The sequence below is a fragment of the Colossoma macropomum genome, unplaced genomic scaffold (genome assembly GCF_904425465.1).
Source record: "Colossoma macropomum unplaced genomic scaffold, Colossoma_macropomum, whole genome shotgun sequence".
Taxonomy (NCBI): Eukaryota; Metazoa; Chordata; class Actinopteri; order Characiformes; family Serrasalmidae; genus Colossoma; species Colossoma macropomum.
In genome coordinates, this window is record NW_023494829.1 from 32,450 (window position 1) to 60,115 (window position 27,666).

General features: G+C 38.6%; 1 protein-coding gene across 1 annotated transcript; it reads left to right on the top strand.

Moving 5' to 3' along the window:
• Window positions 1-24: 24 nt before the first annotated feature.
• LOC118800262 (cell surface A33 antigen-like) lies at window positions 25-27,666 on the top strand. Its single transcript, XM_036560471.1, has 9 exons — window positions 25-452; window positions 9,535-9,852; window positions 10,366-10,683; window positions 14,549-14,683; window positions 21,361-21,468; window positions 21,548-21,615; window positions 25,895-25,957; window positions 26,579-26,644; window positions 27,559-27,666. Exons 1-9 carry the CDS (start codon window positions 407-409, stop codon window positions 27,664-27,666), a joined length of 1,230 nt encoding a protein of 409 aa, XP_036416364.1. The 5' UTR covers window positions 25-406.

Sequence of the window (27,666 nt, forward strand, 5' to 3'; positions counted from 1 at the left end):
GACTGTAGAGAAAGAGAAAGAGGGGCGTGGCTTTAGCGACTTATGACTATGTGTGCACTGTGTGCTGCAAGAGAACAAAGAGGAAGAGCTGACAGGATGCTGTCACATCACTATATTTAGTCTGGGTGAGTGACAGAGAGAGAAAGATGAGCTCATCTGAACACAGTTCCTCTTTCAGGTGCAAACTTTTGAGTGCAGTGAAGTCCTGCTGAGAGAGATACAGGATTTGCTTGTGTGCTGGTTGTGACAGGTAGACTGTAGGTCTGTGAAGAGCTCTGCAGAAGTACTGAGGTAGTGTAGTTTATGAGTAGTTGACAGATCCGTCAGTAGAGCGGGTGTAGGAGTGGTCATATCTGCAGTCGTGCTGTCTCTGTATGTAGTGAGGAGGTTCTGTAACTCAGGAAGAATGCAGGTTTGTTTGTATCTGCTGCTTGTGCTCCATGTTGCTGAAGGTAAGTGTATCATTAAATCTCTTACTGTAGATACTAGTATAACATAGTACTTTTTAAATCTTATTTTAAAATTATGCTGTAATCCTAATGATGACACTGGAGTATAAGGGTATGCACTGGGCAACAAATAAAATCATTTGAGTTGATTGGTTGCTTTCAAAGCCACTTCAAATCCGCTTATTTCCAGTAATTCTAACTGTTTTAAGATGAATGTGAGTTTCTCAACAGTATAATAACATAAGTAATGATTTAGGAAACTGTTCTTAGGCTGGTCAAGCATGTCTTTTTATAGCAATGCCTTTAAAGTAAAGTCCTCTTTCTGGTAAAGCAAGTGTTACACAAGTGGTGATAGTGAAGGTCATTAACTGGTGTGTTTCTACAGGCTGCACACTGAAAGACCATGATCAGTTAGAAAAGATTACTGCATACTCAGGAGGGTCAGTACTGCTGCCCTGCTACTGCACTGACCTACAGGACACACCTAAGACATTCACCTGGAAGAACCTTACAACAAACATAGACATATTGAAAGAGATGTCCAGTGAGAGTGGTCAGTACAGAAACAGAGTTCAGCTGGTTAATAGTCACTCTCCAGGAAATCTCTCTCTACTCATATCACGCCTGACTGAAGAGGACGGAGTAGACTACAGATGTAAAGTTGAAGGTAGCAGGAACAAAGATATCCGACTCTCTATTAAGGGTAAGACTCTGTTGTGATCCACACACACAGTACAGATATCATCTCATACCTAAATACCTGATATAATCAACTTTAAAAATGTTTTTAATTATAATTACACCTGCATTAGTTCTCTGGCTTTGCAGGAGCGCTAGACTGAAGCCTAATGCTTCTAGATTCTTTTGTAATGATGGTGAATTGTTTGAAAATGTGTTATGTTGCTTAGTTACATTAAATGAAACTCCATGCTTGAGATCAAGAGTAATTTATTGTTGTATTTTGCAAAGATATTGCCCATCTTTATTTAGTGCACCTTAATCCATGCAGTAAATGTTTTAGTGAATTGGTTCCTGTAGCTGTAGTCAGGTGTGTGGAGAAATTTAGCTGGAGACAAAAAATAAAAAAATAATTTGGTGTCTTATAAATAATTTGTTCAGTCATTTCTTACTTATTCTTACTTATAAGGTAACACTTACTGCTTCTGGATGCATCTACACATTCATACAATAATCCTCAATTCTGAATGTGTGTGTCTGCAGGCTGCACTCTGACCAACAATAAAGAACGATTAGATATCACAGCACCTACAGGAGGGTCAGTACTGCTGCCCTGCTCCTGTGCTGAGCTACGTGCCAAACCTAAAACATTAACCTGGAAGAAATACAATCAAAACAGTAAGAAGTGGGACAGCATGCCCATTGAAAGTGGTCAGTCCAGAAACAGAGTTCAGCTGGTTAATGATGACTATCCAGGAAATCTCTCTCTACTCATATCACACCTGACTGAAGAGGATGGAGGAGAGTACACGTGTGATGCTATGAAAAGTGGACTCACATACATCAGACTCACTGTTAAAGGTAAAATACTGATTTGTATTCTGAGTGCAAAATGTGTTGAGTAAACTGTATAGAATTTTGTTAGCCTTAGATTACAAATGCTCCAAGAAGAACTTTAATGAGGGTTCTATAGTGAGGGTGTGTGCAGTAGCTTTGTTTATTTATTTTTAGAGTATATGCATATTTGTATTTTCCTATGATTTATACATTAGGGACAATTATATTGTCACATGATCCCCACCTGGAGATTCTGTTTAGGATCTTTCCAACATAACTCCAACCCCTCATCACTGTTCACTGAGGTCTTTTTTGATCTGGTTCCTCAGGTACCTAGCTTTGCCAAAACATTGTTGTATTCACCTGTTTTTTGCTAGTACTTAAATCCTGTGTTTGTACAATATTTGTTTATATGTTACTATTATCTCACAATTCTGAGGCCTATTACTGGTTATGTTATTCGGGTGTTCCTTGTGCTGAATATCGTTTCTGGTTTAAATCTATTTAGCCTGTTTTCTAGCTATTTGTATACAGATTCTGTCTGCCTGTTGTTGTTTTTTTTTTCCCCTTTGGTAAAACTTTTCTTTTTAAAGATATTAACCAATGAACTCCAGCGGATTGTTTTGATTTCATTTGATTTGTTGTAGAAGTGCACTCATTATTATTATTGTATTAGATAAAGCACAGAAGTATGAGGTTTGGGATGAAGCACTAGATCAGCCAATGAGATAAGTTTAGCACTCTAGCAGCTCTACTGACTGATTATAGCTGTTGTGCAGCACATTAAAGATTTCCAAGCAAAGGTTTATGGTATTTCTTGTTTTACGATGCATTTATTGATGAAAATTAATGACTTTTCATTAATATTTATTAAATTAATTGAAGTTTTTTCAGCTTCTTTTTCTAAATTTATTCTATGTCTAAAGTAGCTGTAATTGCAGCAACATTTAAGGTGGAGCAGAAAAACTGAATAAGAAGCTGGCAAGCAAGGGAGCTAACTTTAGCTTAGTTTATGTGTTATTTTGTTATTTTAAAGTTTTGCCAGTTTTGGTACCATTTTAATTAATTTTCAAAAAATCACTTGGGAGATCCACCAATCTAGCTAATCTTCTCCCTGTAGCATTTTCTGAAGACTTGGTCTAAAGTGTCCACATATCTTTTTTATCTTTTTCTTGGTTTTGCTTGGTCTTCATCCACCTGTAGTGTTGTAGCTGCAGAGAGGGTGATGAGATGTGATCTATCAGAGCACAGTCAGAGTCAACCAGTGTATCAATCAAAATAGTACTAAAACTAAAACTATTACATTTCACATCACAGCAACCCAACCATCTGCCAAAGCCTCTCCCCACAAGACCCCCTCTGAGTACAATATTACCATTGAGCAAAGGCAATCAAGTGCAATAACCTCTGCAACAATACCACAAACATACAACCAGTTCTCATAATAGGGTTATAATAATATATGTCCATTTATAATAAAAAGGGCCATAATAGTATATGTCCATTCATGTGTAACATGTTATGAACACGACTTTTAAATCATTATATTAAATATTCTATAACGCATAATAAACATGGCCACGTTTAACCTAGTTTCTGTGTTTACAGTCATGCTTATAATGTCTTATTAATGCATACCAACATGTTATGTGTTCATAGACTCTTATAGACATTGTATTCATAGAAAGTGTTTTTGTATGTATAAAGCCCACTCCCATGAATGTACATGAATGAACAAAAACAATGAAAGTGGTCTGTAATGCATTTTAGAATGAATTATTATGTTCAGCTCATCAGATCTATCTCTTGCAGCAGCCACAGCTAAACTTATGACTACTCCATTGTGCAAGACCTATCAAACAATGAGGGCTGAAACAACAACAGACACTTGATGACAGTAGACAATGACAGGCAATAAAAATGACTTGGAAACCAACCCCTTTGTGGGAACACTCACCACATTAGCATGTGGAGTGTTCTCCACTTGCTTTCCAGGGGTCGGCGCAGAATTTTTGGGTGGCCTGGTCCTGCAGTCCTGTATTAAATGACCGGCACCACCACAGTACAAACAGAGACCTTCTCTCATCCGCCGGAGCCTCTCCTTCTTGGATAGACAGGAGGAGTCCTTCACTTTCTTCATGAGTCAGGTGTTTAGGGGTAATTTGGGTTTTCACAATGTTTTTTCCAAGCTTGGTTAACATTTCACCACTGACTTGTCCTTCATGGGGGTGATCAAATACAATTTTAAGTTTATTTAGGAATTAGCTGAAAGACAGGTTGTGAATATGTGACCAACTTGCGGTGGCCCATTCTAAAGCTTTATCTGATAAAAGAGATACCAAAAATGAGATCTTGGCCTGGTCAGAGCTAGCGGGTGAATTGTTAAAAAAGATGGAACATTGAAGCAAAAAACCGCGACACTTGTCAGGGTTGCCATCAAATTTATCCAGTTTACTGACTGGAAAAACAGCACTTGAGTTCACAGTTGAACTTGAAGGACTCACAGGACTCACCACCGGTTCTGCTGGGTTGAGGCTCTGAAGTTGGGTGGTGAGATCCTTCACGCTGTTAACGAGGAGCGCTAGCTGGGTTTGTTGTTCGGACTGTTGGTGAGCTAAGGACTCCAGGGAATGAGTTACCCCTGCTAGCACGTGTTGATGTCGGCTGAGCAGATGTCCTTGCTCATTCAAAGCTTTCTGTAAAGCCTCTGGATCCGCCATCTGCATGGCTGGCGAAGTATTCTTTAACACGACAGAATGACACAGACGCTCGCAGATAAAAAGTGACTGAGAGGCTTTACTAGTGCAAACAGAATCCACAATCGTAGTCAAGTCACAGGCAATGGTCAAATCCAGAAAAGACAATACACAAAAACACAAACATAACCAGGCGAATAGTCCAAAAGGGATCAGGCAAAAACAAGGCAAAACAGGTCAGAACAGGAATAAGCAATCAGAAATAACGCTCAGTAGCTCTGTGGAAAGAAGCGATACCTCGCAAAGAGTCAATCTAGGCTTTTAACTAAACTAATCAAAGAAGAACACGTGTTACTGAACAGTACTCTGGGGAACTGGACCATCTACTGTCTTTCACACCAGATCAACCATCTACTGTCTTTCACACCAGATCAACAAACCAGAGCCAAAGGGAGTCGTGACAGTGAGTGTTTTAGACTACAATGAAGTTAATTAAAGCCACTACATTCTAATGTACTAAAGCAGTACTAGAACTGTAACAAACTAGTACTAAAACTTAAACTTTTTAGTTTTACATCACTGCAACCCAACTACCCGCCAAGTATTGATGGGGCAAATAGTCTATACAGCACTCATCATGGATACTGTCCTAATCTTTTCTCTTTCCAGAGGCTCCTCCACCAAAACCTACTCCAACACTTGACAGGACCATTCATCTGAAAACTTCAGCTGAACCTTCCACCACAACTTCTTCTCAGAAAGGTAACAGTAAACTCCATTCACTCCAGACATCAGCTTCACAAATTTCCTCTCGAAGCAAAAGTAAACAGTGTAAATTTAACTTACTGACTAACCACCTTGGAGATATGGATCAGGTCCCAGTCTCCTCAGAAGCATCAGACTGTTAAGATAACCTAAAATCTTGTTTTGATGGTCCTTTGAAATTGATCTACAGATACTTACATAGCTAACAAACTTTCTGGTGATGCTTATTTGATGTTCGTGGTTAGGTTTAGGTTTAGACGTAGGTGAAGGTTTTGCATTTAATAAATATTCAGTTGAGTGTTAGTTAAAGAAAGACTGAGCATCTCCGTAGCATCAGTGGGCCATCAAAGGTAAATGTTATCAATTTTTAATGTTCAGATAATTATTCTACTGTCTTACATTGTTGTTTTTGCTGTGACATTTTTAGGAACTTCACCCCTGAATGATGCTGCTGGTATTGCAGAACCTCCACACCCTCTGCCCTTTGTCCCCTTTGCCTTGGTGACTGTGATCTTCCTCCACATTATAGTAGCTGTGGTTTATCACACCAAGAGAAACAAAGGTACAAACACATTCAAGCCACTGCAGTCTTGCTACTGTTCTTGTATTCATAAATGTGCATGATTTGTGCATGAAATAAAAGTTTCTTGTTTATCTTAACCACTTAAGTGTCGGATGCTGCTAGAATATTCTACAGCAATCATGATGAAGATGGAGCAGTGAGTCTACAGCAGAGAATAAAACCAACGGAGATCAACAGACCAGCTACTGACAAAACATCTGATCTGCTGACCAGCTACTGACTTTCATACAAGATTGACAGACCATCTACTGTCTTTCACACCAGATCAATAAACCAGCTACTGGCTTTCACACCAGATCAACAGACCAGCTACTGGCTTTCACATCAGATCAGCAGACCAGCTACTGACTTTCACATCAGATCAGCAGACCAGCTACTGACTTTCACATTAGATCAACAGACCAGCTACTGACTTTCACATCAGATCAGCAGACCAGCTACTGACTTTCACACCAGATCAACAGACCAGCTACTGGCTTTCACATCAGATCAGCAGACCAGCTACTGACTTTCACATCAGATCAGCAGACCAGCTACTGACTTTCACATTAGATCAACAGACCAGCTACTGACTTTCACATCAGATCAACAGACCAGCTACTGGCTTTCACATCAGATCAACAGACCAGCTACTGGCTTTCACACCCGATTAACAGACCAGCTACTGACTTTCATACCAGATCAACAGACCAGCTACTGGCTTTCACATCACATCAGCAGACCAGCTACTGGCTTTCACACCCGATTAACAGACCAGCTACTGACTTTCATACCAGATCAACAGACCAGCTACTGGCTTTCACATCAGATCAACAGACCAGCTACTGACTTTCACACCAGATCAGCAGACCAGCTACTGATTTTCACACCAGATCAACAGACCAGCTACTGACAAAAACACCTGAATAAAACATTAGCTTCTGATATAAGAAGAAGATGGGCTCCATAGTGCTTTACAGACTGGCTGTTACAAAATGACACTCAGGGTAATTTGGCAACAATAGAAAAACGTGATATTTGTACAGTTCTTTGGCTCTATTCTATGTGGCACTTTTCCACAAATTGAATAGTTGTTTGTAAAATGTCTCTCAATGTTTGACTTTTTACGAGGCTGAAGTCAGATTTTTATTCATCAGCTTCTTGTCTGAATTTTCCTGTTCCACTTGAAAGGTAGCAGAATGTAACTGCTGCAACATTTAAGGAGGAAAGGAAAAATTCAAATGAGAAACTGACTGAAGCTTCACGACTTTTTAGTGTTTGACAGTTTCTCTTTGCAGATCAAACATATCAGGAAACAGCTGAGTGATTATAAATGAAATTAAGTCAAATCGTCTCCAAATTATCGTTGTTCATCTTAAAATTAGCTGCTAGCTGGGCCAGATTGTTGCTGCTGCTATGTTGACCAGCAGTTTGAGTGCCAACCTTCAGGGTAAAGGGTGAATTAGCAATTCTGCATTAACTCCAGACCATTTATTGTTAAAACTGTGTTTGAATGATCAGCAGAGCTTTATTTTACTGTAAAGGAAGATTATTTTACTATTTACTTACATATCTAATTCTGCTGTGGAGCTGCAACAGACAGTAATAGAGCCATGTTGTCACATAGCTGTGGAACTTCTTTTTGGCAGAAAGTATTGTCGGCATTAAAACATATACCGTATGAATGTCAGGGCTTTTTTGATTTATCTTAAAACATTTGTGTAAAAGCAATAAAACACTCAAAGTTATGCATTGTCACGAATAACATCATGGTTTTGATGATCTACAGCACTAGCCTTCAGGTCATGTCCACGAGCAAATCACAGCCGTGATGTTATTCATGAAAACTCACAACCTCAAGTTTTCTATTGCTTACATATATAGCTTTTATATATAGGCTTTTTATATATAGAAACAGGTTATATAGAAACAGGTTGATTCACAGACATACACATTCACACCAAGGGGCAATTTAGTGTCTCCACTTGGCCTTTGGACTGTGGGATGAAATGGCTAAATTAATAATATTTTAATGAATAATGAAAATAAACATTACAATATTTAAAACTAAAAACATTGTTTTTCAATGATTACATTTCTAGTACTGATTTTACTAATAATAATCTTTTACTTTCATACATACATACATCATCTAAACCACTTATCCTTCTGGTTCACGGTTAGTGGTGGGGTGCTGGAGCCTATCCCAGCTCTCATTGGGTGGAAGACAGGATACACCCTGGACAGGTCTCCAGTCCATCGCAGGGCAGACAGACATACACAGTCACACACACACCTAGGGGCAATTCAGCATGTCCAATCAGCCTGACTGCATGTTTTTGGACTGTGGGAGGAAACCGGAGTACCCGGAGGAAACCCACGCAGACACGGGGAGAACAGGCAAACTCCACACAGAAACGACTCTGGTCACCCGGCCGGGAATCGAACCCAGGCCATTCTTGCTGTGAGGCGACAGCACTACCCACTGCGCCACCGTGCCGCCCTACTTTCACATTCAATGAAAATCTAAACTTTTTAATATGTCCATTTTCATGTACACTGTTAGATTAACCACTGATAAAGAGTTAGCGGATGGCTAACACAAATTGTGCTTCAAAAGATGGGCTTTCGTCCGGTGGAGCTACAAGGCAGGGGTTTCTAATAAAGTCCCCAGTGACTGTAGAGAAAGAGGGGCGTGGCTTTAGCGACTTATGACTATGTGTGCACTGTGTGCTACAAGAGAACAAAGTGGAAGAGCTGACAGGATGCTGTCACATCACTATATTTAGTGTGGGTGAGTGACAGAGAGAGAAAGATGAGCTCATCTGAACACAGTTCCTCTTTCAGGTGCAAACGTTTGAGTGCGGAAGAGTCCAGTGAAGTCCTGCTGAGAGAGATACAGGATTTGCTTGTGTGCTGGTTGTGACAGGTAGACTGTAGGTCTGTGAAGAGCTCTGCAGAAGTACTGAGGTAGTGTAGTTTATGAGTAGTTGACAGATCGGTCAGTAGAGCGAGTGTAGGAGTGGTCATATCTGCAGTCGTGCTGTCTCTGTATGTAGTGAGGAGGTTCTGTAACTCAGGCAGAATGCAGGTTTGTTTGTATCTGCTGCTTGTGCTCCATGTTGCTGAAGGTAAATGTATCATTAAATCTCTTACTGTAGATACTAGTATAACATAGTACTTTTTAAATTATATTATACTTATATAATTTTAATAATATTATACTTATTTTAAAATTATGCTGTAATCCTAATGATGACACTGGAGTATAAGGGTATGCACTGGGCAACAAATAAAATCATTTGAGTTGATTGGTTGCTTTCAAAGCCACTTCAAATCCGCTTATTTCCAGTAATTCTAACTGTTTTAAGATGAATGTGAGTTTCTCAACAGTATAATAACATAAGTAATGATTTAGGAAACTGTTCTTAGGCTGGTCAAGCATGTCTTTTTATAGCAATGCCTTTAAAGTAAAGTCCTCTTTCTGGTAAAGCAAGTGTTACACAAGTGGTGATAGTGAAGGTCATTAACTGGTGTGTTTCTACAGGCTGCACACTGAAAGACCATGAGGAGGTAGAAAAGATTACTGCATACTCAGGAGGGTCAGTACTGCTGCCCTGCTACTGCACTGACCTACAAGACACACCTAAGACATTCACCTGGAAGAACCTTACAACAAACATAGCCATATTGAAAGAGATGTCCAGTGAGAGTGGTCAGTACAGAAACAGAGTTCAGCTGGCTAACGGTCACTCTCCAGGAAATCTCTCTCTACTCATATCACACCTGACTGAAGAGGACGGAGGAGATTACAGATGTGAAGTTGAAGGTAGCAGGAACAAAAATATCCGACTCTCTATTAAGGGTAAGACTCTGTTGTGATCCACACACACAGTACAGATATCATCTCATACCTAAATACCTGATATAATCAACTTTAAAAATGTTTTTAATTATAATTACACCTGAATTAGTTCTCTGGCTTTGCAGGAGCACTAGACTGAAGCCTAATGCTTCTAGATTCTTTTGTAATGATGGTGAATTGTTTGAAAATGTGTTATGTTGCTTAGTTACATTAAATGAAACTCCATGCTTGAGATCAAGAGTAATTTATTGTTGTATTTTGCAAAGATATTGCCCATCTTTATTTAGTGCACCTTAATTCATGCAGTAAATGTTTTAGTGAATTGGTTCCTGTAGCTGTAGTCAGGTGTGTGGAGAAATTTAGCTGCAGACAAAAAATAAAACAATTTGGTACCTTATAAATAATTTGCTCAGTCATTTCTTACTTATTCTTACTTATAAGGCAACACTTACTGCTTCTGGATGCATCTTCACATTCATACAATAATCCTCAATTCTGAATGTGTGTCTGCAGGCTGCACTCTGACCAACAATACAGAACGATTAGATATCACAGCAGCTACAGGAGGGTCAGTACTGCTGCCCTGCTCCTGTGCTGAGCTACGTGCCAAACCTAAAACATTAACCTGGAAGAAATACAATCAAAACAGTAAGAAGTGGGACAGCATGCCCATTGAAAGTGGTCAGTCTAGAAACAGAGTTCAGCTGGTCGATGATGACTATCCAGGAAATCTCTCTCTACTCATATCACACCTGACTGAAGAGGATGGAGGAGATTACATGTGTGATGCTATGAAAAGTGGACTCACATACATCAGACTCACTGTTAAAGGTAAAACACTGATTTGTATTCTGAGTGCAAAATGTGTTGAGTAAACTGTATAGGATTTTGTTAGCCTTACATTACAAACACTCCAAGAAGAACTTTAATGAGGGTTCTATAGTGAGGGTGTGTGCAGTAGCTTTGTTTATTTATTTTTAGAGTATATGCATATTTGTATTTTCCTATGATTTATACATTAGGGACAATTATATTGTCACATGATCCCCACCTGGAGATTCTGTTTAGGATCTTTCCAACATAACTCCAACCCCTCATCACTGTTCACTGAGGTCTTTTTTGATCTGGTTCCTCAGGTACCTAGCTCTGCCAAAACATTGTTGTATTCACCTGTTTTTTGCTAGTACTTAAATCCTGTGTTTGGACAATATTTGTTTATATGTTACTATTATCTCACAATTCTGAGGCCTATTACTGGTTATGTTATTCGGGTGTTCCTTGTGCTGAATATCGTTTCTGGTTTAAATCTATTTAGCCTGTTTTCTAGCTATTTGTGTACAGATTCTGTCTGCCTGTTTTTTGTTTTTTTTTTTCCCCTTTGGTAAAACTTTTCTTTTTAAAGATATTAACCAATGAACTCCAGCGGATTGTTTTGATTTCATTTGATTTGTTGTAGAAGTGCACTCATTATTGTATTAGATAAAGCACAGAAGTATGAGGTTTGGGATGAAGCACTAGATCAGCCAATGAGATAAGTTTAGCACTCTAGCAGCTCTACTGACTGATTATAGCTGTTGTGCAGCACATTAAAGATTTCCAAGCAAAGGTTTATGGTATTTCTTGTTTTACGATGCATTTATTGATGAAAATTAATGACTTTTCATTAATATTTATTAAATTAATTGAAGTTTTTTCAGCTTCTTTTTCTAAATTTATTCTATGTCTAAAGTAGCTGTAATTGCAGCAACATTTAAGGTGGAGCAGAAAAACTGAATAAGAAGCTGGCAAGCAAGGGAGCTAACTTTAGCTTAGTTTATGTGTTATTTTGTTATTTTAAAGTTTTGCCAGTTTTGGTACCATTTTAATTAATTTTCAAAAAATCACTTGGGAGATCCACCAATCTAGCTAATCTTCTCCCTGTAGCATTTTCTGAAGACTTGGTCTAAAGTGTCCACATATCTTTTTTATCTTTTTCTTGGTTTTGCTTGGTCTTCATCCACCTGTAGTGTTGTAGCTGCAGAGAAGGTGATGAGATGTGATCTATCAGAGCACAGTCAGAGTCAACCAGTGTATCAATCAACCAGAGTACCCACACAAAATAGTACTAAAACTAAAACTATTACATTTCACATCACAGCAACCCAACCATCTGCCAAAGCCTCTCCCCACAAGACCCCCTCTGAGTACAATATTACCATTGAGCAAAGACAATCAAGTGCAATAACCTCTGCAACAATACCACAAACATACAACCAGTTCTCATAATAGGGTTATAATAATATATGTCCATTTATAATAAAAAGGGCCATAATAGTATATGTCCATTCACGTGTAACATGTTATGAACACGACTTTTAAATCATTATATTAAATATTCTATAACGCATAATAAACATGGCCACGTTTAACCTAGTTTCTGTGTTTACAGTCATGCTTATAATGTCTTATTAATGCATACCAACATGTTATGTGTTCATAGACTCTTATAGACATTGTATTCATAGAAAGTGTTTTTGTATGTATAAAGCCCACTCCCATGAATGTACATGAATGAACAAAAACAATGAAAGTGGTCTGTAATGCATTTTAGAATGAATTATTATGTTCAGCTCATCAGATCTATCTCTTGCAGCAGCCACAGCTAAACTTATGACTACTCCATTGTGCAAGACCTATCAAACAATGAGGGCTGAAACAACAACAGACACTTGATGACAGTAGACAATGACAGGCAATAAAAATGACTTGGAAACCAACCCCTTTGTGGGAACACTCACCACATTAGCATGTGGAGTGTTCTCCACTTGCTTTCCAGGGGTCGGCGCAGAATTTTTGGGTGGCCTGGTCCTGCAGTCCTGTATTAAATGACCGGCACCACCACAGTACAAACAGAGACCTTCTCTCATCCGCCGGAGCCTCTCCTTCTTGGATAGACAGGAGGAGTCCTTCACTTTCTTCATGAGTCAGGTGTTTAGGGGTAATTTGGGTTTTCACAATGTTTTTTCCAAGCTTGGTTAACATTTCACCACTGACTTGTCCTTCATGGGGGTGATCAAACACAATTTTAAGTTTATTTAGGACTTAGCTGAAAGACAGATTGTGAATATGTGACCAACTTGCGGTGGCCCATTCTAAAGCTTTATCTGATAAAAGAGATACCAAAAATGAGATCTTGGCCTGGTCAGAGCTAGCGGGTGAATTGTTAAAAAAGATGGAACATTGAAGCAAAAAACCGCGACACTTGTCAGGGTTGCCATCAAATTTATCCAGTTTACTGACTGGAAAAACAGCACTTGAGTTCACAGTTGAACTTGAAGGGCTCTGCTGGGTTGAGGCTCTGAAGTTGGGTGGTGAGATCCTTCACGCTGTTAACGAGGAGCGCTAGCTGGGTTTGTTGTTCGGACTGTTGGTGAGCTAAGGACTCCAGGGAATGACTTACCCCTGCTAGCACGTGTTGATGTCGGCTGAGCAGATGTCCTTGCTCATTCAAAGCTTTCTGTAAAGCCTCTGGATCCGCCATCTGCATGGCTGGCGAAGTATTCTTTAACACGACAGAATGACACAGACGCTCGCAGATAAAAAGTGACTGAGAGGCTTTACTAGTGCAAACAGAATCCACAATCGTAGTCAAGTCACAGGCAATGGTCAAATCCAGAAAAGACAATACACAAAAACACAAACATAACCAGGCGAATAGTCCAAAAGGGATCAGGCAAAAACAAGGCAAAACAGGTCAGAACAGGAATAAGCAATCAGAAATAACGCTCAGTAGCTCTGTGGAAAGAAGCGATACCTCGCAAAGAGTCAATCTACAAGCCCGGGCTTTTAACTAAACTAATCAAAGAAGAACACGTGTTACTGAACAGTACTCTGGGGAACTGGACCATCTACTGTCTTTCACACCAGATCAACCATCTACTGTCTTTCACACCAGATCAACAAACCAGAGCCAAAGGGAGTCGGGACAGTGAGTGTTTTAGACTACAATGAAGTTAATTAAAGCCACTACATTCTAATGTACTAAAGCAGTACTAGAACTGTAACAAACTAGTACTAAAACTTAAACTTTTTAGTTTTACATCACTGCAACCCAACTACCCGCCAAGTATTGATGGGGCAAATAGTCTATACAGCACTCATCATGGATACTGTCCTAATCTTTTCTCTTTCCAGAGGCTCCTCCACCAAAACCTACTCCAACACTTGACAGGACCATTCATCTGAAAACTTCAGCTGAACCTTCCACCACAACTTCTTCTCAGAAAGGTAACAGTAAACTCCATTCACTCCAGACATCAGCTTCACAAATTTCCTCTCGAAGCAAAAGTAAACAGTGTAAATTTAACTTACTGACTAACCACCTTGGAGATATGGATCAGGTCCCAGTCTCCTCAGAAGCATCAGACTGTTAAGATAACCTAAAATCTTGTTTTGATGGTCCTTTGAAATTGATCTACAGATACTTACATAGCTAACAAACTTTCTGGTGATGCTTATTTGATGTTCGTGGTTAGGTTTAGGTTTAGACGTAGGTGAAGGTTTTGCATTTAATAAATATTCAGTTGAGTGTTAGTTAAAGAAAGACTGAGCATCTCCGTAGCATCAGTGGGCCATCAAAGGTAAATGTTATCAATTTTTAATGTTCAGATAATTATTCTACTGTCTTACATTGTTGTTTTTGCTGTGACATTTTTAGGAACTTCACCCCTGAATGATGCTGCTGGTATTGCAGAACCTCCACACCCTCTGCCCTTTGTCCCCTTTGCCTTGGTGACTGTGATCTTCCTCCACATTATAGTAGCTGTGGTTTATCACACCAAGAGAAACAAAGGTACAAACACATTCAAGCCACTGTAGTCTTGCTACTGTTCTTGTATTCATAAATGTGCATGATTTGTGCATGAAATAAAAGTTTCTTGTTTATCTTAACCACTTAAGTGTCGGATGCTGCTAGAATATTCTACAGCAATCATGATGAAGATGGAGCAGTGAGTCTACAGCAGAGAATAAAACCAACGGAGATCAACAGACCAGCTACTGACAAAACATCTGATCTGCTGACCAGCTACTGACTTTCATACAAGATTGACAGACCATCTACTGTCTTTCACACCAGATCAATAAACCAGCTACTGGCTTTCACACCAGATCAACAGACCAGCTACTGGCTTTCACATCAGATCAGCAGACCAGCTACTGACTTTCACATCAGATCAGCAGACCAGCTACTGACTTTCACATCAGATCAACAGACCAGCTACTGACTTTCACATCAGATCAACAGACCAGCTACTGACTTTCACACCAGATCAACAGACCAGCTACTGGCTTTCACATCAGATCAGCAGACCAGCTACTGACTTTCACATCAGATCAGCAGACCAGCTACTGACTTTCACATTAGATCAACAGACCAGCTACTGACTTTCACATCAGATCAGCAGACCAGCTACTGACTTTCACATCAGATCAACAGACCAGCTACTGGCTTTCACATCAGATCAACAGACCAGCTACTGGCTTTCACATCAGATCAGCAGACCAGCTACTGGCCTTCACACCCGATTAACAGACCAGCTACTGACTTTCATACCAGATCAACAGACCAGCTACTGACTTTCACACCAGATCAGCAGACCAGCTACTGATTTTCACACCAGATCAGCAGACCAGCTACTGATTTTCACACCAGATCAACAGACCAGCTACTGACAAAAACACCTGAATAAAACATTAGCTTCTGATATAAGAAGAAGATGGGCTCCATAGTGCTTTACAGACTGGCTGTTACAAAATGACACTCAGGGTAATTTGGCAACAATAGAAAAATGTGATATTTGTACAGTTCTTTGGCTCTATTCTATGTGGCACTTTTCCACAAATTGAATAGTTGTTTGTAAAATGTCTCTCAATGTTTGACTTTTTACGAGGCTGAAGTCAGATTCTCATTCATCAGCTTCTTGTCTGAATTTTCCTGTTCCACTTGAAAGGTAGCAGAATGTAACTGCTGCAACATTTAAGGAGGAAAGGAAAAATTCAAATGAGAAACTGACTGAAGCTTCACGACTTTTTAGTGTTTGACAGTTTCTCTTTGCAGATCAAACGTATCAGGAAACAGCTGAGTGATTATAAATGAAATTAAGTCAAATCGTCTCCAAATTATCGTTGTTCATCTTAAAATTAGCTGCTAGCTGGGCCAGATTGTTGCTGCTGCTATGTTGACCAGCAGTTTGAGTGCCAACCTTCAGGGTAAAGGGTGAATTAGCAATTCTGCATTAACTCCAGACCATTTATTGTTAAAACTGTGTTTGAATGATCAGCAGAGCTTTATTTTACTGTAAAGGAAGATTATTTTACTATTTACTCACATATCTAATTCTGCTGTGGAGCTGCAACAGACAGTAATAGAGCCATGTTGTCACATAGCTGTGGAACTTCTTTTTGGCAGAAAGTATTGTCAGCATTAAAACATATACCGTATGAATGTCAGGGCTTTTTTGATTTATCTTAAAACATTTGTGTAAAAGCAATAAAACACTCAAAGTTATGCATTGTCACGAATAACATCATGGTTTTGATGATCTACAGCACTAGCCTTCAGGTCATGTCCACGAGCAAATCACAGCCGTGATGTTATTCATGAAAACTCACAACCTCAAGTTTTCTATTGCTTACATATATAGCTTTTATATATAGGCTTTTTATATATAGAAACAGGTTATATAGAAACAGGTTGATTCACAGACATACACATTCACACCAAGGGGCAATTTAGTGTCTCCACTTGGCCTTCGGACTGTGGGATGAAATGGCTGAATTAATAATATTTTAATGAATAATGAAAATAAACATTACAATATTTAAAACTAAAAACATTGTTTTTCAATGATTACATTTCTAGTACTGATTTTACTAATAATAATCTTTTACTTTCATACATACATACATCATCTAAACCACTTATCCTTCTGGTTCACGGTTAGTGGTGGGGTGCTGGAGCCTATCCCAGCTCTCATTGGGTGGAAGACAGGATACACCCTGGACAGGTCTCCAGTCCATCGCAGGGCAGACAGACATACACAGTCACACACACACCTAGGGGCAATTCAGCATGTCCAATCAGCCTGACTGCATGTTTTTGGACTGTGGGAGGAAACCGGAGTACCCGGAGGAAACCCACGCAGACACGGGGAGAACAGGCAAACTCCACACAGAAACGACTCTGGTCACCCGGCCGGGAATCGAACCCAGGCCATTCTTGCTGTGAGGCGACAGCACTACCCACTGCGCCACCGTGCCGCCCTACTTTCACATTCAATGAAAATCTAAACTTTTTAATATGTCCATTTTCATGTACACTGTTAGATTAACCACTGATAAAGAGTTAGCGGATGGCTAACACAAATTGTGCTTCAAAAGATGGGCTTTCGTCCGGTGGAGCTACAAGGCAGGGGTTTCTAATAAAGTCCCCAGTGACTGTAGAGAAAGAGGGGCGTGGCTTTAGCGACTTATGACTATGTGTGCACTGTGTGCTACAAGAGAACAAAGTGGAAGAGCTGACAGGATGCTGTCACATTACTATATTTAGTGTGGGTGAGTGACAGAGAGAGAAAGATGAGCTCATCTGAACACAGTTCCTCTTTCAGGTGCAAACGTTTGAGTGCGGAAGAGTCCAGTGAAGTCCTGCTGAGAGAGATACAGGATTTGCTTGTGTGCTGGTTGTGACAGGTAGACTGTAGGTCTGTGAAGAGCTCTGCAGAAGTACTGAGGTAGTGTAGTTTATGAGTAGCTGACAGATCGGTCAGTAGAGCGAGTGTAGGAGTGGTCATATCTGCAGTCGTGCTGTCTCTGTATGTAGTGAGGAGGTTCTGTAACTCAGGCAGAACGCAGGTTTGTTTATATCTGCTGCTTGTGCTCCATGTTGCTGAAGGTAAATGTATCATTAAATCTCTTACTGTAGATACTAGTATAACATAGTACTTTTTAAATTATATTATACTTATATAATTTTAATAATATTATACTTATTTTAAAATTATGCTGTAATCCTAATGATGACACTGGAGTATAAGGGTATGCACTGGGCAACAAATAAAATCATTTGAGTTGATTGGTTGCTTTCAAAGCCACTTCAAATCCGCTTATTTCCAGTAATTCTAACTGTTTTAAGATGAATGTGAGTTTCTCAACAGTATAATAACATAAGTAATGATTTAGGAAACTGTTCTTAGGCTGGTCAAGCATGTCTTTTTATAGCAATGCCTTTAAAGTAAAGTCCTCTTTCTGGTAAAGCAAGTGTTACACAAGTGGTGATAGTGAAGGTCATTAACTGGTGTGTTTCTACAGGCTGCACACTGAAAGGCCATGATCAGTTAGAAAAGATTACTGCATACTCAGGAGGGTCAGTACTGCTGCCCTGCTACTGCACTGACCTACAAGACACACCTAAGACATTCACCTGGAAGAACCTTACAAACAAACATAGACATATTGAAAGAGATGTCCAGTGAGAGTGGTCAGTACAGAAACAGAGTTCAGCTGGTTAATAGTCACTCTCCAGGAAATCTCTCTCTACTCATATCACGCCTGACTGAAGGGGACGGAGGAGACTACAGATGTGAAATTGAAGGTAGCAGGAACAAAGATATCCGACTCTCTATTAAGGGTAAGACTCTGTTGTGATCCACACACACAGTACAGATATCATCTCATACCTAAATACCTGATATAATCAACTTTAAAAATGTTTTTAATTATAATTACACCTGCATTAGTTCTCTGGCTTTGCAGGAGCACTAGACTGAAGCCTAATGCTTCTAGATTCTTTTGTAATGATGGTGAATTGTTTGAAAATGTGTTATGTTGCTTAGTTACATTAAATGAAACTCCATGCTTGAGATCAAGAGTAATTTATTGTTGTATTTTGCAAAGATATTGCCCATCTTTATTTAGTGCACCTTAATCCATGCAGTAAATGTTTTAGTGAATTGGTTCCTGTAGCTGTAGTCAGGTGTGTGGAGAAATTTAGCTGGAGACAAAAAATAAAACAATTTGGTACCTTATAAATAATTTGCTCAGTCATTTCTTACTTATTCTTACTTATAAGGCAACACTTACTGCTTCTGGATGCATCTTCACATTCATACAATAATCCTCAATTCTGAATGTGTGTGTCTGCAGGCTGCACTCTGACCAACAATACAGGACAATTAGATATCACAGCAGCTACAGGAGGGTCAGTACTGCTGTCCTGCTCCTGTGCTGAGCTATGTGCCAAACCTAAAACATTAACCTGGAAGAAATACAATCAAAACAGTAAGAAGTGGGACAGCATGCCCATTGAAAGTGGTCAGTCCAGAAACAGAGTTCAGCTGGTTAATGATGACTATCCAGGAAATCTCTCTCTACTCATATCACACCTGACTGAAGAGGATGGAGGAGAGTACATGTGTGATGCTATGACAAGTGGATACACATACATCAGACTCACTGTTAAAGGTAAAATACTGATTTGTATTCTGAGTGCAAAATGTGTTGAGTAAACTGTATAGAATTTTGTTAGCCTTAGATTACAAATGCTCCAAGAAGAACTTTAATGAGGGTTCTATAGTGAGGGTGTGTGCAGTAGCTTTGTTTATTTATTTTTAGAGTATATGCATATTTGTATTTTCCTATGATTTATACATTAGGGACAATTATATTGTCACATGATCCCCACCTGGAGATTCTGTTTAGGATCTTTCCAACATAACTCCAACCCCTCATCACTGTTCACTGAGGTCTTTTTTGATCTGGTTCCTCAGGTACCTAGCTCTGCCAAAACATTGTTGTATTCACCTGTTTTTTGCTAGTACATAAATCCTGTGTTTGTACAATATTTGTTTATATGTTACTATTATCTCACAATTCTGAGGCCTATTACTGGTTATGTTATTCGGGTGTTCCTTGTGCTGAATATTGTTTCTGGTTTAAATCTATTTAGCCTGTTTTCTAGCTATTTGTATACAGATTCTGTCTGCCTGTTTTCCCCTTTGGTAAAACTTTTCTTTTTAAAGATATTAACCAATGAACTCCAGCGGATTGTTTTGATTTCATTTGATTTGTTGTAGAAGTGCACTCATTATTATTATTGTATTAGATAAAGCACAGAAGTATGAGGTTTAGGATGAAGCACTAGATCAGCCAATGAGATAAGTTTAGCACTCTAGCAGCTCTACTGACTGATTATAGCTGTTGTGCAGCACATTAAAGATTTCCAAGCAAAGGTTTAGGGTATTTCTTGTTTTACGATGCATTTATTGATGAAAATTAATGACTTTTCATTAATATTTATTCAATTAATTGAAGTTAGCTCCTTTTAGTTTCATATTTTTCATCTTCTTTTTCTAAATTTATTATATGTCTAAAGTAGCTGTAATTGCAGCAACGTTTAAGGTGGAGCAGAAAAACTGAATAAGAAGCTGGCAAGCAAGGGAGCTAACTTTAGCTTAGTTTATGTGTATATGCTTGTTATTTTAAAGTTTTGCCAGTTTTGGTACCATTTTAATTAATTTTCAAAAAATCACTTGGGAGATCCACCAATCTAGCTAATCTTCTCCCTGTAGCATTTTCTGAAGACTTTTTTATCTTTTTCGTGGTTGTTCTAGCCCGTTTTGCTTGGTCTTCATCCACCTGTAGTGTTGTAGCTGCAGAGAGGGTGATGAGATGTGATCTATCAGAGCACAGTCAGAGTCAACCAGTGTATCAATCAAAATAGTACTAAAACTAAAACTATTACATTTCACATCACAGCAACCCAACCATCTGCCAAAGCCTCTCCCCACAAGACCCCCTCTGAGTACAATATTACCATTGAGCAAAGGCAATCAAGTGCAATAACCTCTGCAACAATACCACAAACATACAACCAGTTCTCATAATAGGGTTATAATAATATATGTCCATTTATAATAAAAAGGGCCATAATAGTATATGTCCATTCATGTGTAACATGTTATGAACACAACTTTTAAATCATTATATTAAATATTCTATAACGCATAATAAACATGGCCACGTTTAACCTAGTTTCTGTGTTTACAGTCATGCTTATAATGTCTTATTAATGCATACCAACATGTTATGTGTTCATAGACTCTTATAGACATTGCATTCATAGAAAGTGTTTTTGTATGTATAAAGCCCACTCCCATGAATGTACATGAATGAACAAAAAAATGAAAGTGGTCTATAATGCATTTTAGAATGAATTATTATGTTCAGCTCATCAGATCTATCTCTTGCAGCAGCCACAGCTAAACCTATGACTACTCCATTGCGCAAGACCTATCAAACAACTTCAATTATGAAGTCTGAAGGAACCAATATTGTCACTTCAACCCAATCTTCTTCACAACATGATTATTATGCATTCATTTCATTAACTCGATAAAGCATATAATCAAGTGTGCAAACCAATTCCACACACAGTTACATAAATGTTTACCTCCTTTATTCTTTCAAATACAGATGTATCCAGTCCATCAACCATAGAGTTGGAGTTAATCATTTCTTCTACTGTTGGGGGCTTACTGCTGTTAATGGTACTGATTAGGGTCATCTACTGGAGATACAGAGGTACACACACGTCCACAAACACTGTATTTAAATTTAAGTTTGGAGTTCTCTGTAGTTTGACTCTTGTTTGACTCTGCAGCTCAAAGACAAGGACAGATGGAGGGCTGTGATAGAAAAACAGAATGGGGAAGAGATCAGGAGACACAGGTAAGATCAGAAGTATGACTTCTCTTTTAGTGTTAATATGTCATCTCTGTTATACAACAGCTTTGAAACTTAGAAACTGTAGTTTTATAGAAGTTTGGAGAAAACATAATAAAATAAAAGGTGTTTTTTTCTGTAATGTAATTACATTGTTTTCAGTGACAAAGCATACATCCAGAGGTGTAGTGTCTGAAAATGCAGGGCTTGCAAACACCTCTACTTCTTATACTATCAATGCATAATTAACTGATTCAAAAGCCCCACCCTCCAATCACTGCTTAGCAACTTTTGCTATTTGCCATTAAGTTGGCCAAGGTTTAAGTTTTTTAGTAGCCTGCAAGGGTTTCCAGAATTTCCCAAAACTTCTCTTATGTTGCTCAAAGATGAGTTATTTCATTATTTCTTTCATTTTAGTGAAGGTGCACCATCAGGCTATTCATATTATATTTCGCTATTGTGGTTAACAGGCTGCAAGTTATTAACATTTTGACATTTCTGTTATTCACTTGAATTTGACAGCTGGATGGAAACCTAACTAGTAAGTGAGTCGTTAAGGGGCCTATAATGTAGGAACTTCTCAAAGACTAAAAAAATTGAAAAATGTTAAGAAATACTATTTAGTCTATACTAGACTGAACATTGAAAATACTATGACGGAAGCACTGGTTGGAAACATGCATCAGATTAGTACGTGCCTTTCATTTCTAATTGTTTACATATGCAATAGCAATTCCTAACATTGCTTTCAGGCTTGGTAAATTGCTCTGTGGGTGCTTAACTCATTTATTTGCGTTGACACTGTACTGTATTTTGCACTTTTAGGAAGAAACACTTACAATTGCATATTCATTAAGACAAACACATAAAACAGACAGCATGTGGTATTTTGATATTTGACACAAACCTCTGGTAAATCCAGGCTTGAGCTGGCAGTTTATTACACTCTTAAAAGTGAGTACCACTCTTGGTTCCCCAAAGAACCTTTCGATTAATGGTTCTTTAAAGAGCCATTTTTGAATTTGAAAGAACCTCCACATAATGTAAATGGTCTAAAAAGAACCCTGAAATTTTCAAGAAAAATAATATTTTAAAAAGTTTTTTAAGACTTTAAAAGGTTCTTCACCCCATCACACATCTCTTTTTCAAATATGGTTCTTTAGGTAATCAGAAGTGGATCTTCTATTGCACCACCTATACATTCACTAACATTCAAAGGCAATTATACAGATGCACTTTTGTAGGTTTACAATTACTTACTGCAGCCAATCTGTTGCTGTACAATTTATAAGCCCCTCTCTAGCTCATTCAGTGCAAAAAGACCACCACTGCATGACCACTGTACCGTGCCTGGAGCTGGTATGAGTGTATTTGGCTAGGTTAGTAGTGTATTACTGCTAGGTTGAGGAATAGCCTACTATCCTAGGAATAGCCTACTATATCAAGCCAACAGTGGCCTCGTGATCAGAAACTGACCATTGATAAGGGGCTAGAGGATAGCCAAAAAAAAATGTGCATGTAAAAAAGACAAGTTGTAGCCTAACTGTGCACATTCAAAGCTTTCCAGCAAGATATGTATGTCTAATAAAGTGTTCAAACGCCTCAGCAGTGCTGCTGCAGCTGATACACTTCTACCAGCATCACACATAGTAGCAAGCAAGCAAAGTTTATTTATATAGCACTTTTTACAACAGGTGTTGTCACAAAGTAGCTTTACAAGGGAATCAGCATTACAGAAAGAAATCCAGCCCCCATGAGCGTCGCCAGTGGCAACAGTGGCAAGGAGAAACTCCCTAAGAGAAACAGGAAGGAACCAAGACTCAGAAGGGGAACCCATCCTCCTCTGGTCGACACTGGATAGTAAACATTGTTAGTATTAGTATTATAGTACAAAAACAGGTGGAGCAAATGAATAATTTGATTAGTTTAGTTCATGCAGCAGCAGCATCAGTGGAGTCAGGTTGTGAGGTTTGCACGGCGTTGTACAGCATGAAGCTCAATGGTGGTCAAGCCGTTCCAGAGGGCTGGCGAGTAGTGGCACCCGATCAAGGCAGAAGAGGCAACAGCATCAGACCCACAGGATGGGCAGCTGTTCAACTCGGCAAAGAAAAGAAAGAAAGGAAAACACACAGAGAGTCAGTTCTGTAATGGGTGACTGATCCCAGATTACAGTGTTAGCAGAGCAGCAGAGACTCTGGCAGGTATAGAACCGACAGGGAAAACTGATTACAAAAGGCTTGACTATACAAGTAAGTTTTTAGCTTAGACTTAAACACTGAGGCTGTGTCTGAGTCCCGAACATTAACAGGAAGATTATTCCAAAGCTGGGGGGCTTTGTATGAGAAGGCTCTCCCCCCTAATGTAACTTTATTAATTCTAGGTACTAATAGTAAGCCAGCACCTTGTGATCCAAGTAGGCATCCAATGGGGCAAGTCCATTTAGAGCTTCATAAGTCAGTAATAGAATTTTATAATCAATGCGAAATTTAACTGGTAACCAGTGTAAGGTTGATAAACCTGGGCTGATATGGTCAAACTTTCTGGTTCTAGTAAGAACTCTGGATGCAGCGTTCTGGGCTAGCTGAAGCCTGTTAAGGTATTTGCTGGGACATCCAGCCAGCAGGGCATTACAGTAATCTAGCCTTGAAGTAATAAATGCATGAACTAATTTTTCTGCATCTTGTAGAGAGAATGCATTTCTTAATTGAGCAATATTGCAGAGATTCAGGAAGGCTGTTCTAGTAATATTAGTTATATGTGCGTCGAAGGACAGATCAGGGTCTATAATGACTCCAAGGATTTTTAAAGATGAGCTTGATGCAACTGAGAAGTTGGTAAGTTTAAGTGTAAAATTAGACAGTTTGTTTCTAGCTGCTTTTGGACCAAGAAGCAGAACCTCTGTTTTATCCAAGTTAAGTAGGAGAAAGTTACTCAACATCCAGTCTTTTACATCTTTTATACAGTCCTCAATCTTGCCAAGTTTAATTTTATCATCCGGTTCGCTTGCAAAATATAACTGTCATCGGCATAGCAGTGGAAATTTATGCCACGTTTACTGATAATGGTGCCTGTAAGGATTCGTCAAAAACCAGATGCTCACGGATTAAAAAGAAAAAAGGTGTTTTAATGGGGCTAGGCAGATGCGGGGTCAAAAGGCAGGCGTGGGTCAAATCCAAAAGACAAACCAGAAACAAAGCAGTGATCATATCACCGAGCAGACAAAGTCCAAAAAGGGGCGAGGCAAAAACAAAGTCAACAAACAGGCAAAGGTCCAAAAACACTGATCAGCAAAGACAGGCAACAGTACAAAAGGTCAAAGAATGAAATAATGGTCATAAATGTACAGCAAATAACACTTTGGGAAAAACGGTCAGTATGTTCATGGAGAAGCAATACCTCGCAAACAGCTAAACTAAAGCCCGGGCTTAAAAGCTAATCTGACTAAGTCATATGATTCAAAACACAGGTGAAAACATTTAGTATTCAGGTGAGCACAACCTCTGATAGGAGCGTGTGATCTCCTCAGAGGTCATGTGATTCCACATAGTATTGTGGGTAATGTAGTTTGTTGAGTCGGAGAGAAGTTGTGTCGTCACGTGATCCTCCTGAGGGTTCTGGGAAATGAAGTCCAAGTCATCTTGCGACACGGGTTGATGTGTGACAGTGCCCAGTGGTAGCATATATAATGTGAATAATATAGGTCCTAAAACAGAGCCTTGTGGAACACCATACTTTACTTTTGCGATGGCAGATGATTCACCGTTTATATTAACAAACTGATAGCGATCAGTGAGGTAGGACTTGAACCAGGAAAGAGCTTTTCCTGTTACCCCTTCAAGGTTTTCTAGTCTATCTAGTAAGATAGCGTGGTCTATTGGTCTATTGTGTCAAGTGCCACACTTTACAATTTTTACTATTTACTATTATTTCTCTGTACTGTGATGTGGCCTAAAACATAGTAGCATGTTTCTACTGTGTTAGTGCCGCTGCTGTGTGGGAAATTCTCCACCTAATAATACCTGCTGGTCCAATGATGGTTTCTTTCCAACGGTGATAAAGTCGCATTTCATTGGTGGTATCTCTTCAGAGGTGGTCTTTTTCTATTGGTAGTTTTCTATTGGTAATACAAAAAGGACTACTCTTAAAAATGGTTATCGACACAAATTTGAATGTTTATATGGTTGATTGCATGGAAAAGATGTGCAAAGCATGGAGTCCTGATTTGGTGTTCCTGTATTTTAATGTGTTTATAACCTGTGTAAATTCCCAAATTTGTGTTTTACAGAACGATTCTGAAGTGCTGTTTGCCACTGTAAATGAAGACAAATGCAACAAAGGTCAAGAAATGGTGAATACCGTTGCAATCGTGTTTACTTCCATGTGTATGATAACATTTCGTAATGCTTCAGTATAGGAGAATATTATAATGGCCAATAGCCAATAGTTGGTAATTAAGCTGCCTATTACTACATTATTAAGCAATAACTAGGTTCAAATAAACATTTTCCAGAGCACTTCTCTCTGTGCATTGTAGGTCATAAACTCCCTTAATATTTGGTATCCAGTATGCCCTTATTAAACCTTATCAAGCCAATAACTGTAAGATAGGATAAAATACAGGAGGTCTTGCCCTTGACTGGTCTTCAGAAAACAGGCTACACTCAGTGAATTTAAACCTGTAAAGTGCACCTGTATGGTGTACTCTTAAAAATGGTTACATATAGAACCACCCATTTCAATGCATGCAGAGTTCTATTCATGGTTAAATGGTTATTCTCCATGGTGGAAAACCTGTTATATATGGTTCTACGTGTAAGGGGCAGGAAAACACAATAATCTGCAAAGCATGGGGTCCCAAGGACTGACTTTGGGAGTCATTAATGTAGTTACAAGGGAGGTATTACTGTATTCTATTCATATTCGTTGTAGTTCATAATCTGTATAATTTACCAAATTTGTGTTCTTGCAGGACAATTGTGAGGTGCTGTACGCTGCTGTGGATAAAAAAGACAAATGTAAAACATTTGAAGAAAACGTGAGTAATATTGCAATAGTATGTTTGCTCTTTCTTACATAACAGTTCAGTATATGGGGACATTCTAATGCTCAACAAGCCAGTAGTTCGTAATTAAGAAGCTGCTTATGAAACTTGCATTTTTTTAAAGCATCTTTATTTGTATGTTGTACATCATAAACTTTTGCATATATTTGGTGTCCATTATGCCCTTATTAAGCCTTATCAAGACAACAACAGTTAAGCAACTGTTAATCAAGCCAATTTCTAAATGGCTGCTAATTATCAAGCAGCAACCAGACTGAATTAAACAGTTTCCACAGCATTTTTATTCATATATTATATACTGTAAAGTGTAAATGCACTCTAGTTTACTCAGTAATTTTATAGAAAAAATGAACATACAATGAAAATGAAATTAAAATAAAGGAGATCTTGTACTCAACTGGTCTCGAGTAAACAAGTAAAATCAGAGACTGAAAACAAGACTGACCTTTAACGTATGATGCATATTACTTCAATAGTATATTGCTGATGTCAGAAAAAAACCTCATATCTCCATTTTTGTCGTTTCTCAGTTTTTAACATAATTTGAAAATGTCTGATGTTCTTTACATTGCGTGTAAATTTTATGAAGAATGGACCTCTGGTTCCATTGACTTACATTAAAAATAAAGTGTTTTTTTTTTCCTTCTCCTGTAAAGTTACCATTTTGGAGATACAAGGTTTTGTTCCAAGAACAGCGATATACACAAATTAAAGGGCTTTGAAAGATACTCATTTCACCCTAATTATTGCTTAATAATGTAGTAATAAGCAGCTTGTTAGTTCTTGACTAATGGCTTGTTAAGGCTTATTAAGCCTATTAAATAGTATTAAATAGTATTATAATGTTGAAGTGTTAGCTGAAATGTGTTAATGTGTTATTTCTGCAGGATGATGTGACGTATTCTACTGTAGTCTACTTCGAAAGATCAACATCAGCAACTGTACTGTTAGACACTGAAGAAACTACTGAATACACCAGCATCAAACTGAATTAA

Bases quoted from the DNA above. Each gene is read 5' to 3' on its own strand.
- LOC118800262 (XM_036560471.1), top strand. From the start codon at position 407: ATGCAGGTTTGTTTGTATCTGCTGCTTGTGCTCCATGTTGCTGAAG. The intron at 21,616-25,894 runs GTAAGATCAGAA...TGTGTTTTACAG, and splicing joins GAAGAGATCAGGAGACACAG to AACGATTCTGAAGTGCTGTT. The intron at 25,958-26,578 runs GTGAATACCGTT...GTGTTCTTGCAG, and splicing joins GCAACAAAGGTCAAGAAATG to GACAATTGTGAGGTGCTGTA.